We start from the raw sequence: 23,763 nt of genomic DNA on the forward strand, positions 1-23,763 counted from the left end.
CCAGCTTCACCCGGACTTTCGTCGCCGTGCCCGGCGGCCTTGTGGGTGCGCGGTGTGAGGGGAAGTTCCTCCAGCGCACGGACGAGCCCGGGCCGGACAAGATGGAGGTGTAAGGAGCGGCGGGAGGACGCGCAGCAGCCGCCTGGTCTCAGCTGCGTCCTTTCCATGGCGGCAGCGGGGGTCTGCAGGGCCGGGCTGGGGGGGTACACCACTGCAGTGTGTGGGGGTACAGCTATATGTGCCTGCCTTGCGGGGTGTGTGTGCATGTATCTATACAGGCCTGCTTGCAGTGTGTGTGGGTACAGCTCTGTGGGCATGCTTTTGGCGTGGGTGCGTATCTCTATATCGTAGAATCAGAGAATTGTTAGGGTTAGAAGGACCTCAAGGATCATCTAGTTCCAACCCTGCTGCCATGGGCAGGGACACCTCAAACAGGTGGCTCAGAACCACATCCAGCCTGGCCTTAAAAACCTCCAGGGATGAGTCTTCTACCACCTCCCTGGGCAGCCTGTTCCAGTGTCTCACCACCCTCATGGGGAGGAATCTCTTTCCTAACATCCAATCTCCATCTACCCACTTCTATTTCTATACTGTCAGCGTTCAGTGTGTGTGTATGTGTGTATATTTATGTAGTCTGTGTGCAGTGTGTGTATTGATCTATATAGGCCCACCTGCAGAATAAGTGTGTGAGGATTTCTCTCTCTATAGGCCAGCAGTGTACAGGGGGGTTATATTGAGCTTTTAATTCCTCTATAACCAGCAGTGTTCAGCTCTTCTGATGAGAAACAGAGTGGGTTTTGTTTGCTTGAAAAATCTTGCTGAAGCATCTCTTTGTTTGGGCAAAAGGCACTGTGGTTTAGCTTCAATCCCTACTCTCTGTGCTCATCTCCCCTCCTTGTGTTCCTTGTTTGGAGGGGTGAAACACAAATCCTCAGCTGCAGCTTCTGGGAGAGTTATTCCTGTGGGTGTCAGGTAGATGACTTGTAGGAGATGTTTTGGAGAAGGAGAACACTTCAGGGGGGGGTGTCAGCAATTGCAAACACAAGAGGCAAGTCAAGATTGTGCCTCATTACACCAGCCAGCCGTTGGGTTGCTATCCCAAGCAGCAAGTTTGCCTTCCTACACAGACAGCACTGTGGGTTACTGTCTTGTAGCACAAAACAACAGGGTTCCACCTATGTTGAAACTTAGAATCTCCTGAGTTCTGTGGAGCTCGTTACATTGTGTGGTTATGTCTGTGTACACAGTGCTGGCTTCTAATGAATGGGGGCACAGAGGATGCCAGTCCCTTGGGATGTATGCCAGCATCCACAAAAGTCAGCTGAACTGCTGCAGTTCATGTTATCCATGGATGCTTTATGGTCATTAAATCTTCTATACTATTATATGTTATACTATTCTTCTATTATATGGGTATCTTCTATACTATTATATGGTTTAGTTGATGAGATGGCGTTGGGTGATAGGTTGGACTAGATGATCTTGAAGGTCTTTTCCAACCTGGTTAGTTCTGTGATTTTATATTAGTAAATCTCTATACAAAATTCAAAAGCAGGTAAGAGACACAGCCACTGAGATACGGTTTTGGATTATGTTAGTCTTGGTATAGGTAGCAGCCTGCAGGGAAAGGAGCTGTTCCTGCTCTTGTGCACTGAAGAATCCCGTGAAACACATCCACAACTCCAAGCTGTTGTTGTATGTGAGGAAGGATAGGATTTGCCTTGCTGAGATAGATTTTCATATAATTAATAATACATCTGTGATGCTGCTCTTACACCCACTTGGTATTTTTTACCTTGAGTAGCCTAACTTATTTTACTGGTGCTGCTAATAGGGAGGTGCTTCAGAGGTAGAAGAAGAGCTGGGAGCTGAAGTCCAGAGCTGTGGGTGGATGTCACTTGCATCTGAATGGAACAACTTAGTCCATTCTGTACTTGAATTGCTGTTGGAATTTACTCTTCTTAATCTCCTAACTCCTGCCTGATGGCCTTCATAGAGGGAAGCTCTGCAACTAGGAAAACCTCTCCTAAGCTCTTACCATGTCCAAAGTATCTGTTAGTAGAAAAAAAGAACCCTCCAGAAAATGTTGTGCTTGAAATATCTTTCAGATTTGAAGAAGTAGATCTCAAACCCTGAAGCATCAGTGAAATTTTTCGGAGGTGTGGTGCCATATACTGAGATACTTTTTGATACATGCAGAAAACCTCAATAATATTTTGGATTGAACTAACATTTGGGCAAATATTACTTATTTAAACATTGTAAAAAGGTTTATATATCGGTGTTAACATGATTGTCTGTTTCCTTTCTGCTTAAATTTAAATCTCACACAAATTAACCATACTGTTGACTATTTATAAGTAATAAATTCCAATGTATATTTTCAATTTCTTGTTTTCTGAATATAAAATTCCAATGCATATTTTTAACTTCTTGTCTTCTGACTATAAAAATTCCAGTGCATATTTTTAACTTCTTGTCTTCTGACTATAAAAATTCCAGTGCATATTTTTAACTTCTTATTTTCTGCATATAAAAATTCCACTGTGCATTTTTAATTTCTTATTTTCTGCATATAAAAATTCCAATGTGCATTTTTAATTTCTTGTTTTCTGAATCTAAAATGGAGAGTTGATTCCTGAGAGTTAGGACTCGAGAAAGTGTTATTCCTGCTTTTAGCTCTGCAGAAGCTTTTGAAACTGAACTTAGTTATCAGTTTGTAATTCTGGTATTTCAGCACAGCAAAAATGGTTGAAGATTTGGGCTTGCATCGTTGCTGTCCATTGTTAGATGAAATTTTTTTCTGAATGAGGAAGTGGTTTTGAATTAAAGAACCAATTGGCTTGACAAATTTAGCTGCTGATAGATTTCTCTACATCATCCATACATAGCAATGTATTGACTCTATACAACCCTTTCACTTATTTAGCAGAGCAATTCCCTGTGTAACTCTTCTGTACGATTATTATTTCTAACAAAGAATGTCTTTGATCCAGAGGGATTTCTGTAGGGATAGCCTGAATGCAAACATTCTGAAGAATGGCATTTACCTACACAACAAAGGCTATATGGTTTGTAAAACATGAATTAAAACTAATGCTTGTGTGAGCTCACTCACTGGAGTTTCACTGGGGTCAGCGAAATGGAAGTCGGAGTTCATCTCAGCGTATTTTAGAAGGTCCTTTTCATTTAACAACAATGATAGAACCTGTGGAAGTTTGTGGATGTGTTTAACTTGTTTGAAAGTGATGAACCTGACAGTTCTATTCAGTCAGTGGTGCTTAACAATGCATTGTACCTTTTTCCCCCCCCCCTTTTTTTTTCCCTCTTTTTTCTCTTTTTTTCCCTCTTTTTTCTCTTTTTTTCCCTCTTTTTTCTCTTTTTTTCCCTCTTTTTTTCTCTTTTTTTCCCTCTTTTTTTCTCTTTTTTTCCCTCTTTTTTTCTCTTTTTTTTCCCTCTTTTTTCTCTTTTTTCCCCTCTTTTTTTCTCTTTTTTTTCCCTCTTTTTTCTCTTTTTTTCCCTCTTTTTTTCTCTTTTTTTCTCTTTTTTTCTCTTTTTTCTCTTTTTTTCTCTTTTTTTCTCTTTTTTTCTCTTTTTTTCTCTTTTTTTCTCTTTTTTTCTCTTTTTTTCTCTTTTTTTCTCTTTTTTTCTCTTTTTTTCTCTTTTTTTCTCTTTTTTTCTCTTTTTTTCTCTTTTTTTCTCTTTTTTTTCTCTTTTTTTTCTCTTTTTTTTTTCTCTTTATTTTTTCTCTTTATTTTTTCTCTTTATTTTTTCTCTTTATTTTTTCTTTTTTTTTTCTCTTTATTTTTTCTCTTTATTTTTTCTCTTTATTTTTTCTCTTTATTTTTTCTCTTTATTTTTTCTCTTTATTTTTTCTCTTTATTTTTTCTCTTTATTTTTTCTCTTTATTTTTTCTCTTTATTTTTTCTCTTTATTTTTTCTCTTTATTTTTTCTCTTTATTTTTTCTCTTTATTTTTTCTCTTTATTTTTTCTCTTTATTTTTTCTCTTTATTTTTTCTCTTTATTTATTTTTTCTCTTTATTTATTTTTTCTCTTTATTTATTTTTTCTCTTTATTTATTTTTTCTCTTTATTTATTTTTTCTCTTTATTTATTTTTTCTCTTTATTTATTTTTTCTCTTTATTTATTTTTTCTCTTTATTTATTTTTTCTCTTTATTTTTTTTTCTCTCTTTTTTTTTTTTCTAAGCTGGTGTGCAGACCTGAGAGGTCTTTTTTTTTTTTTTTTTTTTTTTTTTTTTTTTGCTTTTGTATGGAAACTTTCTGTTTTTGTGGCTGCTCACTGCTCAGCAGAATGTGTTGTTTGGGGAGTATGGAATGTTCTGCATCAGTTTTTATCCCTTTTTTTTTTTTAATTGAAATATATAAAATTACAGTATCTGGTAGGAAGAGAGGTGTGATCAATCTAATTACATGTTAGCCTCAATGCATTCAGACAGCAAGCTGTGTGGTGCACTGGACTCACTTGAGGGCAGGGATGCCATCCAGCAGGATCTTGACAGGCTTGAGAAGTGGGCCAGTGCTAACTGCATGAGGTTCAACAAGTCAAAGTGCAAGGTCCTGCAGCTGGGTCGGGCCATTCCCAGGCACAAGTCCAGGCTGGATGTGGAATAGGTTGAGAATAGCCCTGAAGAGAGAGACTTGGGTGTGTTGATTGAGAAGTTCACCATGAGCTGGCAATGCACTTATGCAGCCCAGATGGCAGATCCTGGATTGGGCTTTATCAAGAGGAGTGTGGCCAGCAGGGCAAGAGAGATGACTCTGCCCCTTTGCTCTGCTCTTGTGAGACCCCACCTTGAATCATAAGAAGGACACAGAACTGTTAGAGCAAGTCCAGAGGAGGGCCACAAAGATGATCCAAGGAAGGGATCCTACTGGAAGGCTGGAGAGAGACTTTTCATGAGAGTCTAGCAATAGGCCAAAGGGGAATGGTTTTAAGCTGAGGGAGAGTAGGTTTAGACTGGCTCTTAGGAAGCAGTTCTTCAGTAGGTTGTGTCTGTTCTTGTAGAGTGTGCCTGACTCAGTCAAGAAGAATTTTAGGTGAAACATGAATTAATCATCTTTGTCTATCCTTTTAGAAAAGATGCCAATGCTGCCTTGCTGAGTAACTTTGAGGTACGTTTCTATGTGTTCTGGTTTGAAACCAGCAGTTTGAAGCTGTCATCAGTCACTTGTATATTTCTTTGGAAGCTGGAACATACCAGTGGCAATCAGGAAGGACTGGATGTGATTTCCACATCCCCTCCCCGTTTGGTTTGTTGTTAAAAAAGTAAATGTAAAGAAAACCCAGTTCAGAAGATTCCTACTTTTCACTTGGAGTGGCTTCTGTATTATTTGTAGAATCATGGAATGGCTTAGGTTGGAAGGTTGTTGTTTGGTTGATAGGATTTTTGCATTGTTCAGTTATCCTTGCCTGCTGGAATATTTTTAAGTGGAATACTCTCAAATAGTCTCAAATGGTCTAAACCAGTTTAATTTTTTTCCCCTTAGGTGTTCCAGTTACTGACTGACCTTAAACAGCAACGCAAAGAGAGTGGAAAAAACAAGCAGAGCTCTGGCCAGCAGAATCTGAACACAATCATGTATGAAGTGAGTAGCACTGTCAAATTCCTTTGCAAATTAGCCCAGGCTGGAGTAATTTCCATCCTTAGGTCTGTATATTAACAACTTTGTATCAAATTTCTTACTATTAAAAACCACAGTGAAATATTCTATTTGCCACTTTCCTGTGGTGAGTTTATTCCTGTTGTGGGCTTGCTGTGCTGACAGGGCAGAGGCATGAAGCTGCTCTTATTAAAACTGATCACAAAAAGGAGCAGGAAAAATAAAACCTCTTTGAATTGTTTAGTTTTATGGGCTTTCTTTTTTATTCCAAATACTCTACTCTTGTAAGAGCCAGGGCATAACTTGTTACCATCTAATGAATTGATGATTCCATGGAATCGTGATTTCAAAGCTGAGGCACAGATAACATGTGGGGTTTTTTTTTATTAACAGAATTAAATTCATCATTTCCAGCTAAAATAGGTTTGTTTGAGTTTGGTTTTTGGTTTTTTTTTTTTGTCCAAAGAAAACAAAAATCACATGTGCAGATACCAGATTGGTGTTGAATCTTTCATCTGGTGATAGGAAGAACTTTTAATATCATGTAATACAAATAATAACGTTTGAAATCTCTCAAATTAGCAGCTTGCAGTGTGACCTATTGTGTCTGTGACAGAATTGCATGAGTAGCACCAGGACTGGCAGCAAAGCTGAAAGCAGTTTGCCTTGCTTGCATGAGAAATCCTGTTGAGCAGAGAAACTGCTCATGTGAATAAGATTTGGCCTAGGCTTTGTTTTTGTTTTAGTTCTGGCTTTGTTTGAGAAGGTCTAGAGTTGTAATTCCTCAGCCACATAGTCAACAAAATAGGGGCTTACAAAAAAAAAATCTAATTTAGATCTTGATGGAGACAACAGCCTCTTCCTATACCTCTTTGAAACAGCTGAGCAAGGTCCTGCCAGTTTATTTTGTCAGGAAAAAAAAATCCTCTAAGTGTATTTTGTCACCTTAAAGCTTTCATTGCTTTGTAATATTGCTAGATGCTAAATACTTAAAGGATGCTTTGTTCTCATGGGTGAAGCTGGTGTAAACTCTGGGTATATTTTCTTCATATTTGACTGAAATAAAAACCAGAATATGATCTTAGAGGGTTGCCTTTGCTCATACTGGGTATGTCTTCACAAGCTCCGTGTAGGCTTTTAGCCACTGGTCCTGAAAGAACTTGCTGCACTGGAGCTAAGTTTTGCTGTATTTCTGGCATTTTAATTTATTAGAAATTGTCCCAAAAGGCTAAACTAGAAAAGAAATGAGTCCTAGTAAATGATTGTGACAGCATGTGATTTCATTGCAGTTGTTACTGGGGAATAACTTAATTTGATGTGGAAAGGTCGGGCAGGGCTTACAAAGGTTATCTGCCACCTTACTGTGCTTTTAGATGCATTTCTCAGTAGTTCAATGACACTGGTCCTTAAGGATTCCAGTGGTTCAGATTTCATCAACACTCTGTTAAGAAGGATGAATTATCCTGTGGTGTTGAAGTCTGATTTTCTTTATTTAACATTGTAAAATGAGAACAGATTTTAATAGAACTACACTCAAAATACATTTGCATGCTTTCTTATTTGCCATGCTGATCTTGTAGCTCTTTCTTAGCCCTACAAATGCCATGAGTGATGTGTCAGCACTTCCCACTGTTTAAACAAGTAAAAAGCCAACCCTCAAAAGCTGAATTCACTTTTACCATTTTTCTGAGTAGCACTGAGGAGGCTTTTCAAACTCAGCTCATTTCAAACACAGCTGATGAAGCACATAATAAGTGTGAGGTAATGTGTGCTTGCTTTTGTCTTTTGCAGACACTGAAGTACATTTCAAAAACACCCTGTAGGTACCAGAGTCCAGAGACTGTGAGAGATTTCCTTGTGGCAATGAAAGGCCATAAGCTAACCAAGTAAGTAGAAATGTGCCTTTGAATGAAAATATAAACTCATGGCAGTGTTGAAAAGCTGCTCCCTCTGTACAGCATCTGATCTTGGCTGGTTTTGATCAATGCATTTGAAATATTTTCTGCCATTATTTAAATACTCCTCCAAACATCTTTTCCTACACTTGTTAACACCTATGTGGGTAAATATTTCCTTTGTTTACCAATGCATTTCCTGTGTTTACCAATGTGTTTCTCAGGCAGATTCTTGCCAGTATTTTGGGGTTTAGCATGGTTTCAGGTGGTGCAAGCACGAAGCAGAGCTCACAAAATGTTTTCTGAGGAAGAAGTTGTGAGTTATAAATGAGTTTTGAACACAGGAAGAAAAAAAACCCAAAACAACAATCCAAGCTCAGTTTACTATCAATCTTATTTTTATGACCTTCCTTAAGCAAAAGTGGACATTTCTGAGAGGCAAAAAAAATGCATTGCCTGCATTGCAGGAAGGTAGGAAGTAAATAAAGTCCTAATACAGATATGTGGGAAAGAATGTTGTTCTGCAGTTAAATTTTTGTGTGAATCTCACAACCCCAGATGTTGCAGATCACCTCTCTGGTAGGCTTTTAGCAAACTAAGATGCCAACCTTTTCTTTTTTGTGCTGTTTGTCTGTTGATATTTATGTCCTGACACAGAAAATTCTAGCTGCTAAACCTCTCATCTCACACAGTGCCTGTTTTGTAGAAGGTCTCCCCAAATAGACACAGAAAATTCTAGCTACTAAACTTCTCAGTCTCACATAGTGCCTGTTTCCTAGAAGATCTACCCAAATATTCACCTTCCTATGCCTGCCTGTTCTCTGAGCTTGAACACAACACTGCTGCAAAGGATGAAATAGTGACAGGCTTTAAATGAGCTTTTAAACTGGTTTTGTGGGGTTTTTTTTGTAGATGCCAGAAGGTTGCAGATCTTACCCTCTGTGTCCTGGTTCTCTGTAATCAAGAAAATTATTCCCAAGTCATCTCCTTCTGCATAAAGGCAGAAGGATGAGTGTGAAGAGCCAACTGCTAGTTTAGGTTACAGATACACCTGAGTTAGGGCTCATCAGAACTGAGTGGATCAGGATACCTCCATTTCTTCAGCATCCTGTGCATTTGCCATGTACTTTACAACACAGGACACAGAATTGAGTGTGATCCTGACACTTTCTTCTGATCTTTTCCAGTCAGATGCTTTAAGGTAGAAGTATCAGAGCCCATCAGGCAGCCTCTTCGCACCAAAACACACAAAACTTATGGTCTGCAATTGTTAAACTGCTTGAAATAGTAATGCCTCCAAGGAAATTCTGACCTACCCTTTGGACCATAACCAAGAGCGTTTCCACATTGCTCAGTTGTTAAATAAATGAAAAACTAAAGGCTTTAATTGTTTCCATTCTGTGGTTTGGAGGTGGTATTTGTGTAAAAGACCATTAGAGATTTTGCTCCAGTTATCTGGTAGAGAGCTTTCTTGCCCTTTGAGAGGAAAGAACCTGCAGTGTTTGCTCTCCAGGACTTTGCTTGCATGATTTTGCTGTAATGAACCTTTCCTCCCACAAAGAGTAAGGAACTTCAGAGTCCCTCTGTTGCCTCCTTTCTGGGGAAGGCATTCCAAGATGTGCTCTCTCCCTTAATCTTTGTAGCTGGTTTATAAGTTGTCTCTGCTGATAACAGTATTCTGAAGGTAGCTGATTTAGCTTAAGGTGTATATTAGTTGATGTCTGCCCTCAATGAGGGAATTTTCTGCAAGAGAAACGGAGAATCTGGTTAAAGGACACAGCTAGTCAGAAAACACCCTGTCACCTAGACTGCTTCTTCTGCCCTTTAAATTCCTTCTTATGAAAGGAAGAAACAATTAAGCAGTGTGTCTGTGCTGTTAATTAGGCTCAGCAACTTCTTTGCTAATGCAAGGACTTCAGGGCTTGGAAAACAAGAAGGATTGGCATCTCTTGTCAAAAAAAAAAAATAGTAGGTGATGTGCTGAGCTTTGCCCAGCCTGTTATTGCAGCACTGCAGCAGCTAGGTCGTGCTAGTTGTATGTGAGGATTTCAAGGCAGTGCAGGAAGCCCAGATGCTCTCCAGAGAAGCAGCAAGAATTGAAGCATATTCATTTAAAGAATGGAGCTTTTAATCAAGTGAATTCTCCTTTTTCCTGCCCTCCTTCCACAAATCTGCAATACTAACCATGCAGAATGCATTACTCATAAGGCTGCACAAGATGTCCTGAGATGTTCTGGCTCTAGTTGGAGCTGGTTAAGAGTTGTGCTGGCAAAGGGTGCAGCTCCTGTAAAACCATCTCAGATCTTTCCTGTCTCTTATTGCTGTTATTTCCTATTCCAAATACCAGGTTAACAGACCAGCCTGCATACCTTTTCTGCTGATCCCCATCTGATTTGTGATAGGTTTTTCTCATACAGGCAGGAAAAAAAAGAAGTATTTTTCCTTCAGGGCAAATTTTAAAACCAAATACTAACATGTACAGGCAACCAAAACCTTCCAGAGTCATTGCTAGATGGAGCAAATTCATGGAAGTATAGAATGGGTTGGGTTGAAAAGGACCTTAAAGATCATCTAGTTCCACCCCCCTGCCATGGCCAGGGACACCTTCCACCAGCCCAGGTTGCTCAAGGCTCTGCCCAGCCTGGCCTTGAACACCTCCAGGGAGGGGACATCCATGACTTCCCTGGTCAACCTCTTCTAGTGTCTCTCTTCAAAGACATTTCAACATCTGTTTCACTGTTACTGTCAGTAAGGAATGGCAATGCACAAGATTTTTCCTTGTCCTCAGTTATTTTGGTAAAATGGAAACTATAAAAGTTAGATTTTTTTTTTTTTTAATGTGAAGCTCTGAACTGACATTTGAGTGGATTTTATTAGTACCTTGTTGAGGCCTCAAGCTTTGGCTAACTCTCCAGTACAGTAAGCTGTGTTGTACTTGGAAGTACAGTATGGCACTAGCAGCTCATTTTCCATTTTTAGTCCCTGGAATGGCTTCAGACTTCGTGAGGTAGTGTGGATGGTGTTGCAAGAAAAGAACATTTATTAATCTTGTGCTTGGTAATTATGGTTAAATGAAAATCAGCTCAACTTGTGTTTCTTCCTGTGAACTGTTAGGCTGAGGTCTGATTTTGAAATAATCAAATTTCCAGTCACTGCATATTATTACAGTTTCTGCCTTTAAATCCACACACACAAAGAGGTGTTGAGCTGAAAATCAGTAGTACTTCTAGAAAGTATTTTCCCTTATTACTGCCAAAACCTACAACAAATAGAAGCCTCTACCATATTAAAGGCTGAATGATTTACTTGTCAGTTTTGATTCCCCCAGAGCTTTCAAAGTGGATATTCAACACCAAAGTCAGGATGGTGCTAGTTTAACAATGGCATCAGTTAATTGTCTTTTAAAAGGCTTTTTAATTGATTGGACATTAACCCTTTGATCTGTAGCAGAGTTGCTCAATTTTTGTTGCCTAATATACACTCTCCCCTCAAACACAGACTTCAGATCCATTTTCTTCTCCTATAACTGCACACATTTTTTTGTCCCACAGCCTGAGATTTCCCAAAGCACACTCAAGGTCACTTTGCCCTCAGCTGGAAATGCTGATCTCAGCTCTAGCTGGGTCTCAGCTACTGCTGGATGTGACCTAGGTGTGGGGAGGCACTGTTCAACCTCCCAGCAGCAGTTGCCATTTGGGGATTTCTCCTGTAATAGTGTGAGCAACAGATAGTTAACTCTGATGAGTGGACTCTTGCTTTATGTGAGAAAATAACTTTCAGCTGTCACTCATCTCTCATATGTATTCTTCTATTGAAGGAGCAGCCCTCATGTTCCATGCAGTATCACTAAAATCCATGCAGTCCAGAGAAAATGAAGAGTTACTTAAGCTGAAAGTATTCTTAGCCTTCTGTTCAGATGAATGGGAAAGTTACCCTTTTTATTTCATGAACATGAGTGTGAACATGCAGGCTGTAGAAAGGGTAAAGATGGATTTGACTGAATTGGAAAAAGGTTGGTTTATTTTTGGGTGTAATGGAGCATGAACTAAATTCAGGTTTATCTTGCCTGTATCCATGCCAAGCCCTGCATAGTTGAGGCTTGCACTGTTTGCCTTCCTGAAAGTTACTTCTGATGGAACTGGGCACATTCAGGTGATGGTTTGTGAGTGTAAATCCCAGGGGCACAGAGCCTCTGATCCTCACTGTCAGTTTTTGGTATCAGTTTTGGAAAAAATCAGTGGCTGCAGTGGGTGATGAACTCCACACTGCATGCAGTGATACACTGCTCACTGCAGTGGTGAGGGCTGGGCCATCCAGATTTCTGTTGCCATGTTGAGCTTCAGAGGCATTTTGTGAGTGTCTGCTTCAAAGGGATGCCAAGAGGAGGAATAGTAGGCTTTTGGTCACTCCATTTGTTGTGAGTAGGAAGGAAGGAAGGGCAGAAATTGCATTCAGGGAGAACATCAAAAAGGTTTCCTGAGTTGGTCTCAGCTCATCTACTTGGAGTACACATCTGTATTCTGTGCAGACAGCAGGAAGAGCTGCTGACCTAAGCAGAGGTAACTTCTTCATGTCTTACATGTATGCATTGTGTGGTATTTCTTAAATAGTCTTAGCAGCTGAGTGTTTACTACACAGAGGAGAAAGGAGAAAGTGTTATTCTCTACTGCAGGAGGAGCACCTCTACCCCTACTAGTATCCAGTGTACCCACACTGGTTTCAAGATACTTGTCCAAATCAAAGAATGGCTTAGGTTGGAAGGGACCTTAGAGATCATCTACTCCAACCTCCCTGCCATGGGTATGATTTAGTGATGGACTTGCATGTGCTGAGTTCACAGTTGGACTCAGTGCTCTTAAAGGTCTTTTCCAACCTAAATGATTCTAGGATTCTAAGTGACCACACCTTTATAATTCACACCTTTAGAATATGATTGAGAGTCATGTGGGGTTTTTCTGGCATTCTGTGTATCTTTGCTACCTTGCTACTTGTGTTCATGTCTGTGCAGTGCATCAGGTCAAAAAAAAAAAAAAAACTAGGAAAGTGGTTGGTTATCCTCAGAGTCCTCCTCAGGGTTTGCTGCATGGTGCTTAGCAGTTATAGAAACACAGCAGAGGAGGATTTGCATGAGAACAGAGATGAAGGCAGATTTTTGCCCAAAGATCCATGTGTAAAAGTATGGCCTCAGCATGTTAGAAGTATGAAAAAACAACCTAGCTTAACCTGTGTGGGCTCAGACTGAGTCTGTGAGACCAAGTGGGCTCAGACTGAGTCTATGAGACCAAGTGGGCTCAGACTGGTTGGGTTTTTGAACGTTGCCTTTGGAAAGAATAAACAAAGTTCTTGCCATTTGGCTTCTGGATTGTAGCTTCCTAGGTATGAGAATTGTTCTTGTGGTTGTTTTGTCACAGCCAGAGTGTCATATCTTTGAGTCATGGCCTTTGATAAGTCATTTAGCATTTCTGTAACAAAGCAGCAGTGCCTGTTAATTAATGCCTGCACAGTAAGGACCTAAGGTGGTCTGCCTTGCCCCCTTAGGCTAGAGGTGGCAACAGCAATATCTAAACACACAAGAATTACTGCATTTAAAACACCCCAAATTATCGTGGCAATTAAACCACATCTGCAAACCCAGACAGAAATGAAACCATCAGGAATGTATTTGCCTCTTGCCAGTCGTTTTGGGGGATCCTCAATGAAATAATAATATGGATTGGTTTATGCCTTGCTTTTAAACAGAGCAGAAAAGCTCCAGTTGCTTAACCACAGGCCTGTGACAGCAGTTGAAATACAGCTGGTAAGTAACACTGCTCCTGGCTCTTCAAAGCTTAAATGAAAGCAGCTTCAACCTTGGGGATCAACTGAATAATTACTTTCTCATGGTCAGTGATTGAATGTATCCCTTTATGCACATCTTTATGCTCATGGTTTCAAATCCACTCTGCTTCCTCCCTTTGAGACTTGCCCATCCTTCTCTCAGGCAGATTCTCTGCCTCTCTCTGCTTCAGTGTCACACAGGGAAAATGCCAGATGCAGTCATTAAAGGTTAGTTATGGTATCATGAGTGAGAATATATTTAACCTGAGTCTTTTTGTGGCTGCTCTGTAATCGAGCTCTGACAGCTGTGATGACCTGGCTGTTTCCATGGCAGGGTTTTATGCTATAGTAAAACCAGACAGGCTGAAAGGGAGCCTATCAGTAATGACTGATAAGGAATTTTGAGCAGTGGTAGGGAATGAGAAATGGATAGAAAGAGACTTTCTGATGGGAAGTGCCAATCTGTTAAGTGTAATTCTGATGTAAAGAGGGATTGTTGTTAAATAGATGATTATGTTCCCTGAAGTATCTCCTTAGGAATACAAAATCTGGTGGCAATAAAGAGATTACTAGAATAAGGATATTCTTTTAATAAAGATTTTTTACATTAAGAACATCTGGTTGTAGTCTTGTCCTGAAACCAAACTATATAGTAATAGGATCACATTTTGCTGCAAAATAGGGGCAAGATTAAAGAGGTGCCAGTGGAACTATTTTGCTTTCATAGCCAAGGAGCAGACATTCTAATGCTGAAAACATCTCATAAAAGAGTGCTTTTAGCTGAGCAATTAATAGTGTGTTTTGTGATTGAGGAGATGAATGTCAGTCAGCAACCCAACCAAGAGCATCAAGGCTTTATGAGTTTTGCTTAGGAGTCACTTGTAAGTGGAGGTGTAGAGCCTGGCTCATACTTCTGTTTGTTTCAAGAGCATAGGCACAGATTTGTTAGATTTCTCTATAGGCTATACACTGTCTTTCTTTTCCTTTTCTTCTTTAAATATAATAATCTTTTGCTGCTCTCAGATGATTGGTTTTGTCTATCTTCTCCCTTCTCCGTTATCCTATGTAGTTCTTCATTGTCTTACCTATCCATAAAATACTGGAAATATTTTACATGGAACAACAATGTGCTCTTGTGGCCAGTGGGATCTTGGGATGTATCAAGAAAGGTTTGTCCAGCAGGTCGAGGGAAGTTCTGCCTCTGTTCTGCCCTGGTGAGACCACACCTGAAATCCTGTGTCCAGTTTTGGGCTCCCCAGTTCAAGAGAGACAGAGACCTGCTGGAGAGAATCCAACAGAGAGCCAGGAGGATGCTTAGGGGACTTGAGCATCTCCCCTATGAAGAGAGACTGAGAGCCCTGGGGCTGTTTAGTCTGGAGAAGAGAAGACTGAGAGGGGATCTGATCAATGTCTGAGGAGTGGGTGTCAGGAGGAGGGGACCAGGCTCTTTTTGGTGGTTCACAGTGATAGGACAAGGAACAATGGCTTCAAAGTCGAACAGAGAAGATTTCACCTCAACGTGAGGAGAAACTTCTTTACAGTGAGGGTGACAGAACTCTGGAACAGGCTCCCAGGGGGGTTGTGAAGTCTCCTTCTCTGGAGACTTTCAAAACCCACCTGGATGCATTCCTGTGTGGGCTACCCTAAGTGATCCTGCTCTGGCAGGGGGCTTGGACCTGATGATCTCTTTGAGGTCCTTTCCAACCTCTGATCTACTGTGATATACCCTGTGTCATATGTGAAGCCCAGGAGGCAAGTATGAGAAATTTGGGCCTTTCTATTAGAAGCCAGGCTTCTGCAGAGTGTTGGGCTTTAGCTATTCCAAGGTTTATAATGTCAAAGTTGGATAAAACTCACTGCTGAAACTGATAGGAGACTACAGATAGGAGATTTGAGTTCCATGTCAGCTCATTATTGATAACACAACCCTTCTCTAATGAGCAAAACCAACTTGTGCAAAATGTAATCTTCATACCTTTGGGGACTGGGACTGAATTTGTACCATCATTAAAATACCTTGGATGCTGTTACTTCTGTTCCATTGTGGTCCCTCTCTAGTTCCCAGGGCAAGTTTGTGCAAAACTAGTATTGCAGTAATCTAAGTTGACTGGATTGTTAACACTGTGCCTCCCCAAAATTGCAGTGCATTTACTTTCATCAAAGCACATCAAAAGCTTCTGAGCTCAATAACTGCTAGGAAAGTGCAGGCCATTTTTGTTAGTGAAATAAAGAGAAAGAAAATTATTGCTGTCTTGAATCGTTGTGGCTTTTGGTGAGGACAAGGGAAGGAGATTGTAGCAGTGCAGAGTCTTTGGACGGACAAAACCTCTGTCTTCTCTGAGCACCTTTGAGTGCAAAGTAATGCAGAGCAGGGGAGACTACCAGCAATTTCTTCTTTGATGGCAGTAGGGAGAAGATTATCCCTACACAGATTTCATGCAGACAAGTCCATTCACTGCAGTTGATGGCTGAGGGACAACCTACAGAGGAGTGAACACTAGGTCTAAAATTGCCTTGATTCTCTTTTCACTGAACTTGCCTCTGACACTCAAAAGCTTTTGAATCACTCTTAGAGCTGAATCAGACATAAGTGATGATGAAAACTTCTTGACCGCTTTATATAACGTAGGCAAATCAATCTTACTGCTTAAAAAGCTTTAAACAGGGTGCCAAAGAGCCATGCCTCTGCCTCTCCCTTGCTGAAAGGGTTTTGATGTCTCAAACTTGTCTTGATGCCCCAGTGCTGCCTGTCCATGGAATGGAGTCAAATTTACCTGATAGGCTTTTGATAGCTGCTGTGAGAGGCCATTTTTATTTGCTGCTTGTTGCTTTTTAGCCCTCCCAGCTTTCTGGCTTTCTACTTTCCCTCTCTAAAATTCTTTGCCTTTAGTTGTATGCAAACAATAAATCAATTTTGATAAGATCACATTTAAGCTTAAAAAGGCAAATTTATGTTGTGATCTTTTGCTCTTTTCCAAGTCTTCATGCATAGCTTGCTGTCATTGTACATATTTGTCTCTTCCAGACTGTGTGCCAGGATTTATTTTCAAACAACAATAGCAACAAAAGGAGCATGAAATTCTAATTCCTCTCCCACAGGGTAAAACACTGTACACATTGCAGCTATCTTGACCTCCTGTTTTAATCTTTAACATATGTTGTTCCTGGCTCAGTGACTCACAGAGGAGAAAAAAAAAAATCAGGCAGAGATGTTGTTCTGACCGTGACAGTGGTCCAAGCTTTGCTTAGTGCTGACCTGTGATGGGTTTGAAGATTAAGCAGCATCATTTCTAATGAACAAATTGCCCCACATTCTTCTCTCTGAATGGAAGAGTAGATGGCAATTCTGTGCTTTTCACAACTAGATTTCTGTCTCAGAGAGCTTTAAACCTCTGCATAACCAGCCTGGCAGATTATCTGTTAGTGCTGAACAGAGAATAATAATAATAATGTAAAGTAGTATTCTGGAAAATGGGAAGGTGTTAAAGGATTTAAACATTCTATTTTTTTTTCCCCTACAACGATATATTTTGCTTCCCACTTTGCATACTTGGTTAATTATCTCTGAGGGACATTAAACCAATCATTCAGTCTTTTACTTGATTTCTTTTTTTTTTTTTTTTTTTTTAATCTGCTTTATTACCATGTTGGTGCTAAACAATTTCAAATTACTGCTCAAAGGAGGAAATAGCAATCCATTAATTTCATCATAAAATATGTACCTCCTACACTGCAGCTAAATTGTGTGGTTGATTAACTTTGGAAGCAATCAGAAGCCCCCTATTTCCTTATTTTTTTTTTTACTGTAGTTTAAATAGAATTCTTAGTTATTACTCAAGTAAACAATAGCTTTTAACCACAGGTTGCTCTATTCTGTGGTGCTGATATTTGCTATCCATCAAATATTACTTATCCTTGAGACAGTTTCTGACTTCTTTCACAACTTTAGAGGGTTCTTCAGTGTAGCTTTATTTATTCCTCAGCAGTTGCAGTGTATTGATGTGTCTCAGGAGGCTAAATGAAATCAAGATTAGCATTTAAAGCTTAAAAGAAGCAGAGTGAGGATGATGAAGTCTTTTCTACTTTGTTTTTACTTGAGCAAGCAGAAAAGATAGGATAGGGTTATAATGAGGGAAGGCATGGTCCTGGAATGTTTGTCCTTGTTTCACCAAGTCAAAACCCCCAAAAGTCTAAACAAATTCTGTCTGTGTCTGTGTTCATATCTTGTGCTTACATTGGTACATGACACTGAACATACACATTTGTACATTTATTTCATAATCAGAGAATTGTTTTGGTTGGAAAAGACCTCCAGGATCATCAAGTTCCACAAACATTTGAATTTTGACTTTAAGCTTGAGGAAGGTAGATTGAGACTGGAGATTAAGAAGAAATTCTTTTACATTGAAGGTGGTGAGGCACTGGAACTGGTTGCCCAGGGAGGTTGTGGATGCTCCCTCCCTAGAGGTGTTCAGGGCCAAGGTTGGATGAGCCCTCGAGCAACCTGGGCTGGTGGGAGGTGTCCCTGCCCATGGCAGGGGGATTGGAGCTGGTTGATCTTTAAGGTTCCTTCCAACCCAAACCATTCTATGAATCCTTGAATGATCTTGACCCTCAGGCTAGCTGTCATTTTCTGATTCACCTTCTCAATAAATAAAATCTTTAAACGCTTCCAAAAAAATAACTTTTCTGCCACCAGAAGTTCTCAGGAGGTTTTAGTATGACTTACGGCTTAATGGAATTCTGTTCTTCTGTTCTGATCTGGTAATTGTGGTTGTTTTCTTCTGAGAAATTCATATCTAGTGCTGCATTTAAAAATGCTACCTTCAAAATGTGCAGCTGGGGAAGGCTGTGTGCTAGCAAAATATTCCACAGACCCATTTGTTTAATAAGCACAGCTCTGGTTCCCAGTAGCAGTTATGCTACAGAGCAAGACATCTGCCAGTGTTTAATTCTGCACTTGGCAAGAGATTCATCTTTTCATTCTCTTGTAGCAAGAGTCAGTGATTGATGTTGGATGCTGTGTTAGAAGGCCCCTGCACAGATGTGTCTGGAGAAGCAGAACACAACTGGCATCCTTTCCTTGATGTATTCTTTATTGGGTAAATGGTTGCCTGATTTTAAACTTAAAAGTCCAGTTAAGTTAGATGGATCTCGTTAGGACCTAAAAAGTAAGTTGATGTAGAAGCTGTGGGTTAATCATGGAATGGTTTGGGTTGGTGGAAGGCACCTCCAAAGGACATCTAATCCAACCTCCCTGCAATCAGCAGGGACGTCCTCCACTAGATCAGGTTGCTCAAGGCCTCATTCAACCTGACCTTGAATATCTTCAGGGATGGGCCCTCAACTACCTCCCTGGGCAACCTGTTGCAGTGTTGCATCACCCTCATGGTGCAGAACTTGTTCCTAACAGCCAATCTAAATCTCTCATTTCAAACCATTGGCCCTTGTCCTATCACTGCAGGCCTTTGCAAACAGTCCCTCTGCAGCCTTCCTGTAGCCTCCTTCAGGTGCTGGAAGGTTACTGTTAGGTCTCCCTAGAGCCTTCTCCAAGCTGAATAACCCCAGCTCCCTCAGCCTGTGGGAGAGGTGTTTCAGCCTCTGATCATCTCCATGGCCCTCCTCTGGACCTGCTTCATCAGGTGCATGTCCTTCCTGTGTTGAGGGCTCCAGAGCTAGATGCAGTACTCCAGGTGAGGTCTTACCCACTGTTGTTATTTTGGGATAGTATAGAGTTGGAAAGCAGTCATGAGTTGGGAACTCTTTAGAACTAGCAGCACTGTAGCTGTCTTGCTGCCTCTCTCCTGGGTTCATTTCAAGCAAGTGCTTGCTCTCAGCCCTGAGGAGGAGACACACTTGTCCTGCTGCACAGCAGGCTGCTCTTTGTCCATAAATTGTGCTCCTGTAGCATTGTCCTATTCTGTTACTTGCTCAGATACCTGAGTATTGAACATGCAGAATTCAGCAGAGCTTTGGTGGATGACACCCTACACTTGGCCCATGGCATCTTCAGTGTGGATGGTCTGCTTCCATGTGGTGTGTGTGGCACTGCCAACACAAACATCTTATGTCATATGCTTCTTAAAAACATTTGCATTTTTGTTCTCCTTAGTATAAACTTTGCATTCCTGACTGCTTATGGTTTGAATCTGTTGCTTCAGCAGTCTCAGCCAGTTGCAAGCTAAGAGGTTGGCAGGGCTTTTGATAGATGAGTTTTTGCATAGAGGTAACATTCTTGCTGGAGAAGCAGGTTCTTGAATCCAATCTTTTTTTTTTTTTTGCCTCTTAGACTTTTTCTTACACATAATTTCTCTTCTGAGCATCTTAACATTATTCCCTTGTAGTATCAGTGGAAAAGGGGTTTTGTCTTGTAGTTTTAAGTCAGGAGATTGTGAACATCTGTTGAATCTCAAATAAACCTCTGAGTGACCTTCTGTTGCCATTGGTATCTCTTTTCCTTCAGAACAGTTTAATTTGTCCCTTTATGTGCTTTCTGCTCTTACTTTTTGAATCTTTCCTTTTGGCACATTGCTCTGTTTCATAAGTTGCTGCTGGAGCTGTTTCCCTGAAGAGTGAGGAAAAAAATTGATTTTTAGAGCTCATGCTTTTTATCCTTTGAACTCTTGAATAGTATCCCAGCAATGTAGCACTGAAGCATTAACTTGAATAAGCAGCTGTCCATCCTGCCACGTGTAGGATGGTGGTGAGAGCTGGCAGGGAGGATGCATGGCTCAGAGGCACCAAGAAGTGAACCCTTGATGAATTTGCTGCAGGAATTACTACTTCCCTCTGGCAGAGGCTGTCAATCTGTCAGCAGAAGGGAATTTGGAGCTACATTACCCACTCCTCAGTGGCATCTTTCTTTAAAGATGCTTTTCTCAGCAGTTTAATGAGACATCAGTTACAGCACCAAAGCATCTGAAGCATAAGAGACTTTTCTTTCACCAGCTTCCTGGTGGTAGAGTGTGATTTCTTCTGCTGCCAGAGCAATCACCAGAGCTCATCTGTCAACGTCTGGAGTCATATCTGCAGTTTGTCAGCCTTGCAGCCTTCCATGGTTAACCACCACAAATGACATCAACCTGACTGTGCATACTGGGAGTTGGGGCATTACTCACTTGGCATGGAGGAGCAGTGATTAGATACTTGCTTAAATACACTCTGCCCTTAAATGCAGAAGTTGAGTTGTTACTGATCTAGAAATCACTCCCTATTATCTGCCTGCATTCTGATCAATTCCTTCTGTGTAAGTCTGGCTACCTGAAACAAGCACCTAAAGGAGAAAATGTCTGGAGAAGAAAGGGAAATGAGATCCATCAGGAGGGATCAAATTTAAATGGGGAAAAAAGGGGTGGACTTCATGTGATCCAGTAACTGGGATCTAAAGTAGGCAAGGTGCCATCTTCCTGAAGATGGGAAAGGAGTTGGATGGTAATAAATGTAGGAGGCAAAGAACCATAGAATGGTAAGGGTTGGAAAGGACCTCTGGAGGTTAAGTCCAGCTGCCCTGCCAAGGCAGGATCACTTAGGGTAAGGCCATACAGGAACACATCCAGGTGGGTTTTGAAAGTCTCCAGAGAAGCAGGCTCCACAACCTCTCTTGAGCAGACTGTTTGGGTGCTCCAGCAGCCTGTTAGGGTGCTCCAGCACCCTCACAACAAAGAAGTTTTCCCTCATGTTGAGGTGGAACTTCCTGTGTTCCAGTTTGGAGACACTGGCCACTAAAAGATAAATCATTCTGCCTTAAGTGCTATTGCCTGTCCAAAGAATCTGGGCTTTTTCTTAGCACAGTTCTTGCTGCTGTGGGGCTGCCACCTTTAAAATTCCAAGTACCAGCAATTAATAACAGGATAATCCAGTCCAAAAACCCAGGCTGATAATCCTCTACAGAACTTCACAGTGTAGGTCACCTCCAGTGATGGTTTTGTCAGCAGTACTGGCAGCACAGAGAGTGTGCACCCACTGTGACATACATTACTGCATAATGATGATGCTCTGAGGGATGTGTGGCAGTTCTAGGCTGATCCCAGTCAAGCTGCTGAGATGATCACCTCTGAAATGCAGCCTAGCAGGCAATTATCTGCTACCACTTGAGCAGCTGCTTACACAGAAGGGTATCGCTGGGAGGATTTTTGGTGTATTTTAACTGACAATGTATAGTGCAGCAGCTGGTGGTAATGAGAGCCAGGGCTGGGTTTCAAGCCAGGGTCCTACAGTAGTTGAATTAAACTGTACTTGGAAAGCTGCTCCAGGGAGAACTTCATCCTTTATCAGGACAGTCCCCAGAAGCAGTCGTTTGCAAATGGCTATTCACTGCCTGCCTTTTGCTGCAGGAGTGGATTCTAGCGTGCTCACCCTCCTCTCATCAAGGGTCTGTGCACAGCAGCTGATGAAAGATGATCAGATTGTGCAAAGAGGGCTCAGAGGACACTGAATTAAAAAAACAAGTTAATTGAACATCCCACTCTGCTTTGTAGAAGGCAAAATGCATCTGCACAGCTGACAGTTGAGAGCTAGAACTGATTAAACCTGCATTGAGTTGGAACTGTAATTAATACAAATCACTGCTCTTCAAAGGACATTTTAAAGGCCTCTGTGTAAAAATGAAAATCTCAAACCCCACAATCCTGATTGCTTTCATTTGTGTTTGAAGGGTTCTTCTGGCTTGCTTTTCCAGTCCTGTAACATGCTTTTCTTTTTAACAGCTGCCTATAAATTAGGGCAGTTGTTTCTGCTGGTAGCAGTGATGCAAGGGCTCCCACAGCTCCACAGTGAGGGTAGGTCTCTAACTGATATTATGGAATTTCATGGTGGATTTGTGAAACCATCTTTTGTGTTGGTCAGAGTGCTTGCATGCCTTTGTGTTCAGGAATCATAGAATCATGGAATGGCTTAGGTTGGAAGGGACACCTCTCGACTAGATTCAGTTGTTGAAGGCATCATCCAACCTGTCCTTGAACACCCCCAGGGAGGAGGCATCCACAACCACCCTGGGCAGCCTATTCCAGAGTCTCACCACCCCTCATGCTGAAGAACTGTTTCCTCAGATCCAGTCTAAACCTACTCTCCCTCAGCTTCAGACCATTCCCCCTTGTCCTGTTGCTAGACACCCTTATGAAAAGTCCCTCTCCAGCTTTCCTGTAGGATCCCTTCACGTATTGGAAGTCATCTGTAAGGTGCCCTGGGAGTCTTCTCTTCTCTAGGCTGAACAACCCCAGCTCCCTCAGCCTATCCTCATAGCAGAGGTGCTCCAGCCCTTAGATCATCCCTTGTGGTCCTCCTCTGGACTTGCTCCAGCAGTTCTTGCCATCTGATCAAATTCCAGTAATGTTTAAGTGCTGTAGGCTTAGGTGGTTTCTCTTATGGCCTGGTTATTTATCATTAAGGTGCTGGATAAGGTACCAAGGTTCAGGTAACCTCGCTCACTTTCTCTCAATTCTCACATGAAAGGACAGAAACTGAGGACAATATGTCTGGGAGGTAGGTTTGCACATGAGCTAAATGAAAAGCCTGGCTCAAGATACTGATGTGTAGGTTGGGAGAGGTTTTAGGAGGAATGAAGGAGGAAAATCTGCTCTGAGTGTGTTTCCCTTGTTGCAAAGAGAGCAGGCTCTCCTGGAGTGCCAACTATAGCAGTTAACAATGGAGCTCTTCTTTCTCTTCTTGAGCATTGCAAGAGTTCCACTTTGTAATGAGCTCAGCCCATGTCCTGCATCCATTGAGAATAGCATTTCCCAATTAGCTTAGTCCTCCTCTTTGGAGCTGAGGAAGGAAGTATGGATTTTGTGATTACAATGGATCCTTTTTTTGCTTTGCAGATGGTGGAGGAAAGTGAGGAAAGGCTAACAGAAGAGCAGATTGAGTCACTTATCCAGACAGTCACCAGCATTCTGCCAGGAGATCCTGAAGAACAACAGAGAGACTCTGCAATGGAAACTGAAGGCAAAGGTGACCAAGCGTAGGAGGCACCTAGACCAAAACTGGCAACAATTTCAAGCAGAAGAGAATCAGCTTTTATTTTTCTGCCTTTTCTCTTTTCTTCGTTGGTTTTGTGGTGCCTTTTTTGTTTTCTTTGTTGGTTTTGTGGGGGTTTATTATTTTCTTTTTATTTTTTTTTCATTACTTGGTACCAGTTGAATCCTGTATTGGAAATCATTGTAAAATCTGTGACAATTTTTATTACTCAGAGGTGATGAGGGAACCAATTGTTTACAAGAAAGCATGGAAAAGGACACTATTGTTTCCAGCATTTTGTCATAAGCTGGGATGGCACTAAATGGGTTTGTGCTGTAGCAGTCTGAGAAATGATGTGGCACAGAATCTGCAGCTTTATTCTGTACTCTTTCTGTTCCCCATGTAACAGCTGTACATCTGCATAGGCTGACATACAGCTGGCAATATCACAGCAGAGCTACCATGGTAATTGT

At 41.1% G+C, this 23,763-nt stretch overlaps 1 protein-coding gene across 1 annotated transcript; it reads left to right on the plus strand.

Moving 5' to 3' along the window:
- Positions 1-37: 37 nt before the first annotated feature.
- Positions 38-23,386, plus strand: CRCP (CGRP receptor component). The gene is made up of 6 exons (XM_054394304.1): positions 38-109; positions 5,099-5,135; positions 5,511-5,609; positions 7,416-7,510; positions 13,259-13,316; positions 23,155-23,386. Exons 1-6 carry the CDS (start codon positions 102-104, stop codon positions 23,296-23,298), a joined length of 441 nt encoding a protein of 146 aa, XP_054250279.1. The 5' UTR covers positions 38-101; the 3' UTR covers positions 23,299-23,386.
- Positions 23,387-23,763: the final 377 nt, after the last annotated feature.

The sequence above is a fragment of the Indicator indicator genome, chromosome 30, assembly GCF_027791375.1.
Source record: "Indicator indicator isolate 239-I01 chromosome 30, UM_Iind_1.1, whole genome shotgun sequence".
Classification (NCBI taxonomy): domain Eukaryota; kingdom Metazoa; phylum Chordata; class Aves; order Piciformes; family Indicatoridae; genus Indicator; species Indicator indicator.

Coding starts and splice junctions, on each gene's coding strand:
- CRCP (XM_054394304.1), top strand. Junction 5,610..7,415: donor TGAACACAATCATGTATGAA/GTGAGTAGCACT, acceptor TGTCTTTTGCAG/ACACTGAAGTACATTTCAAA. Junction 13,317..23,154: donor CAGCAGTTGAAATACAGCTG/GTAAGTAACACT, acceptor TTTGCTTTGCAG/ATGGTGGAGGAAAGTGAGGA.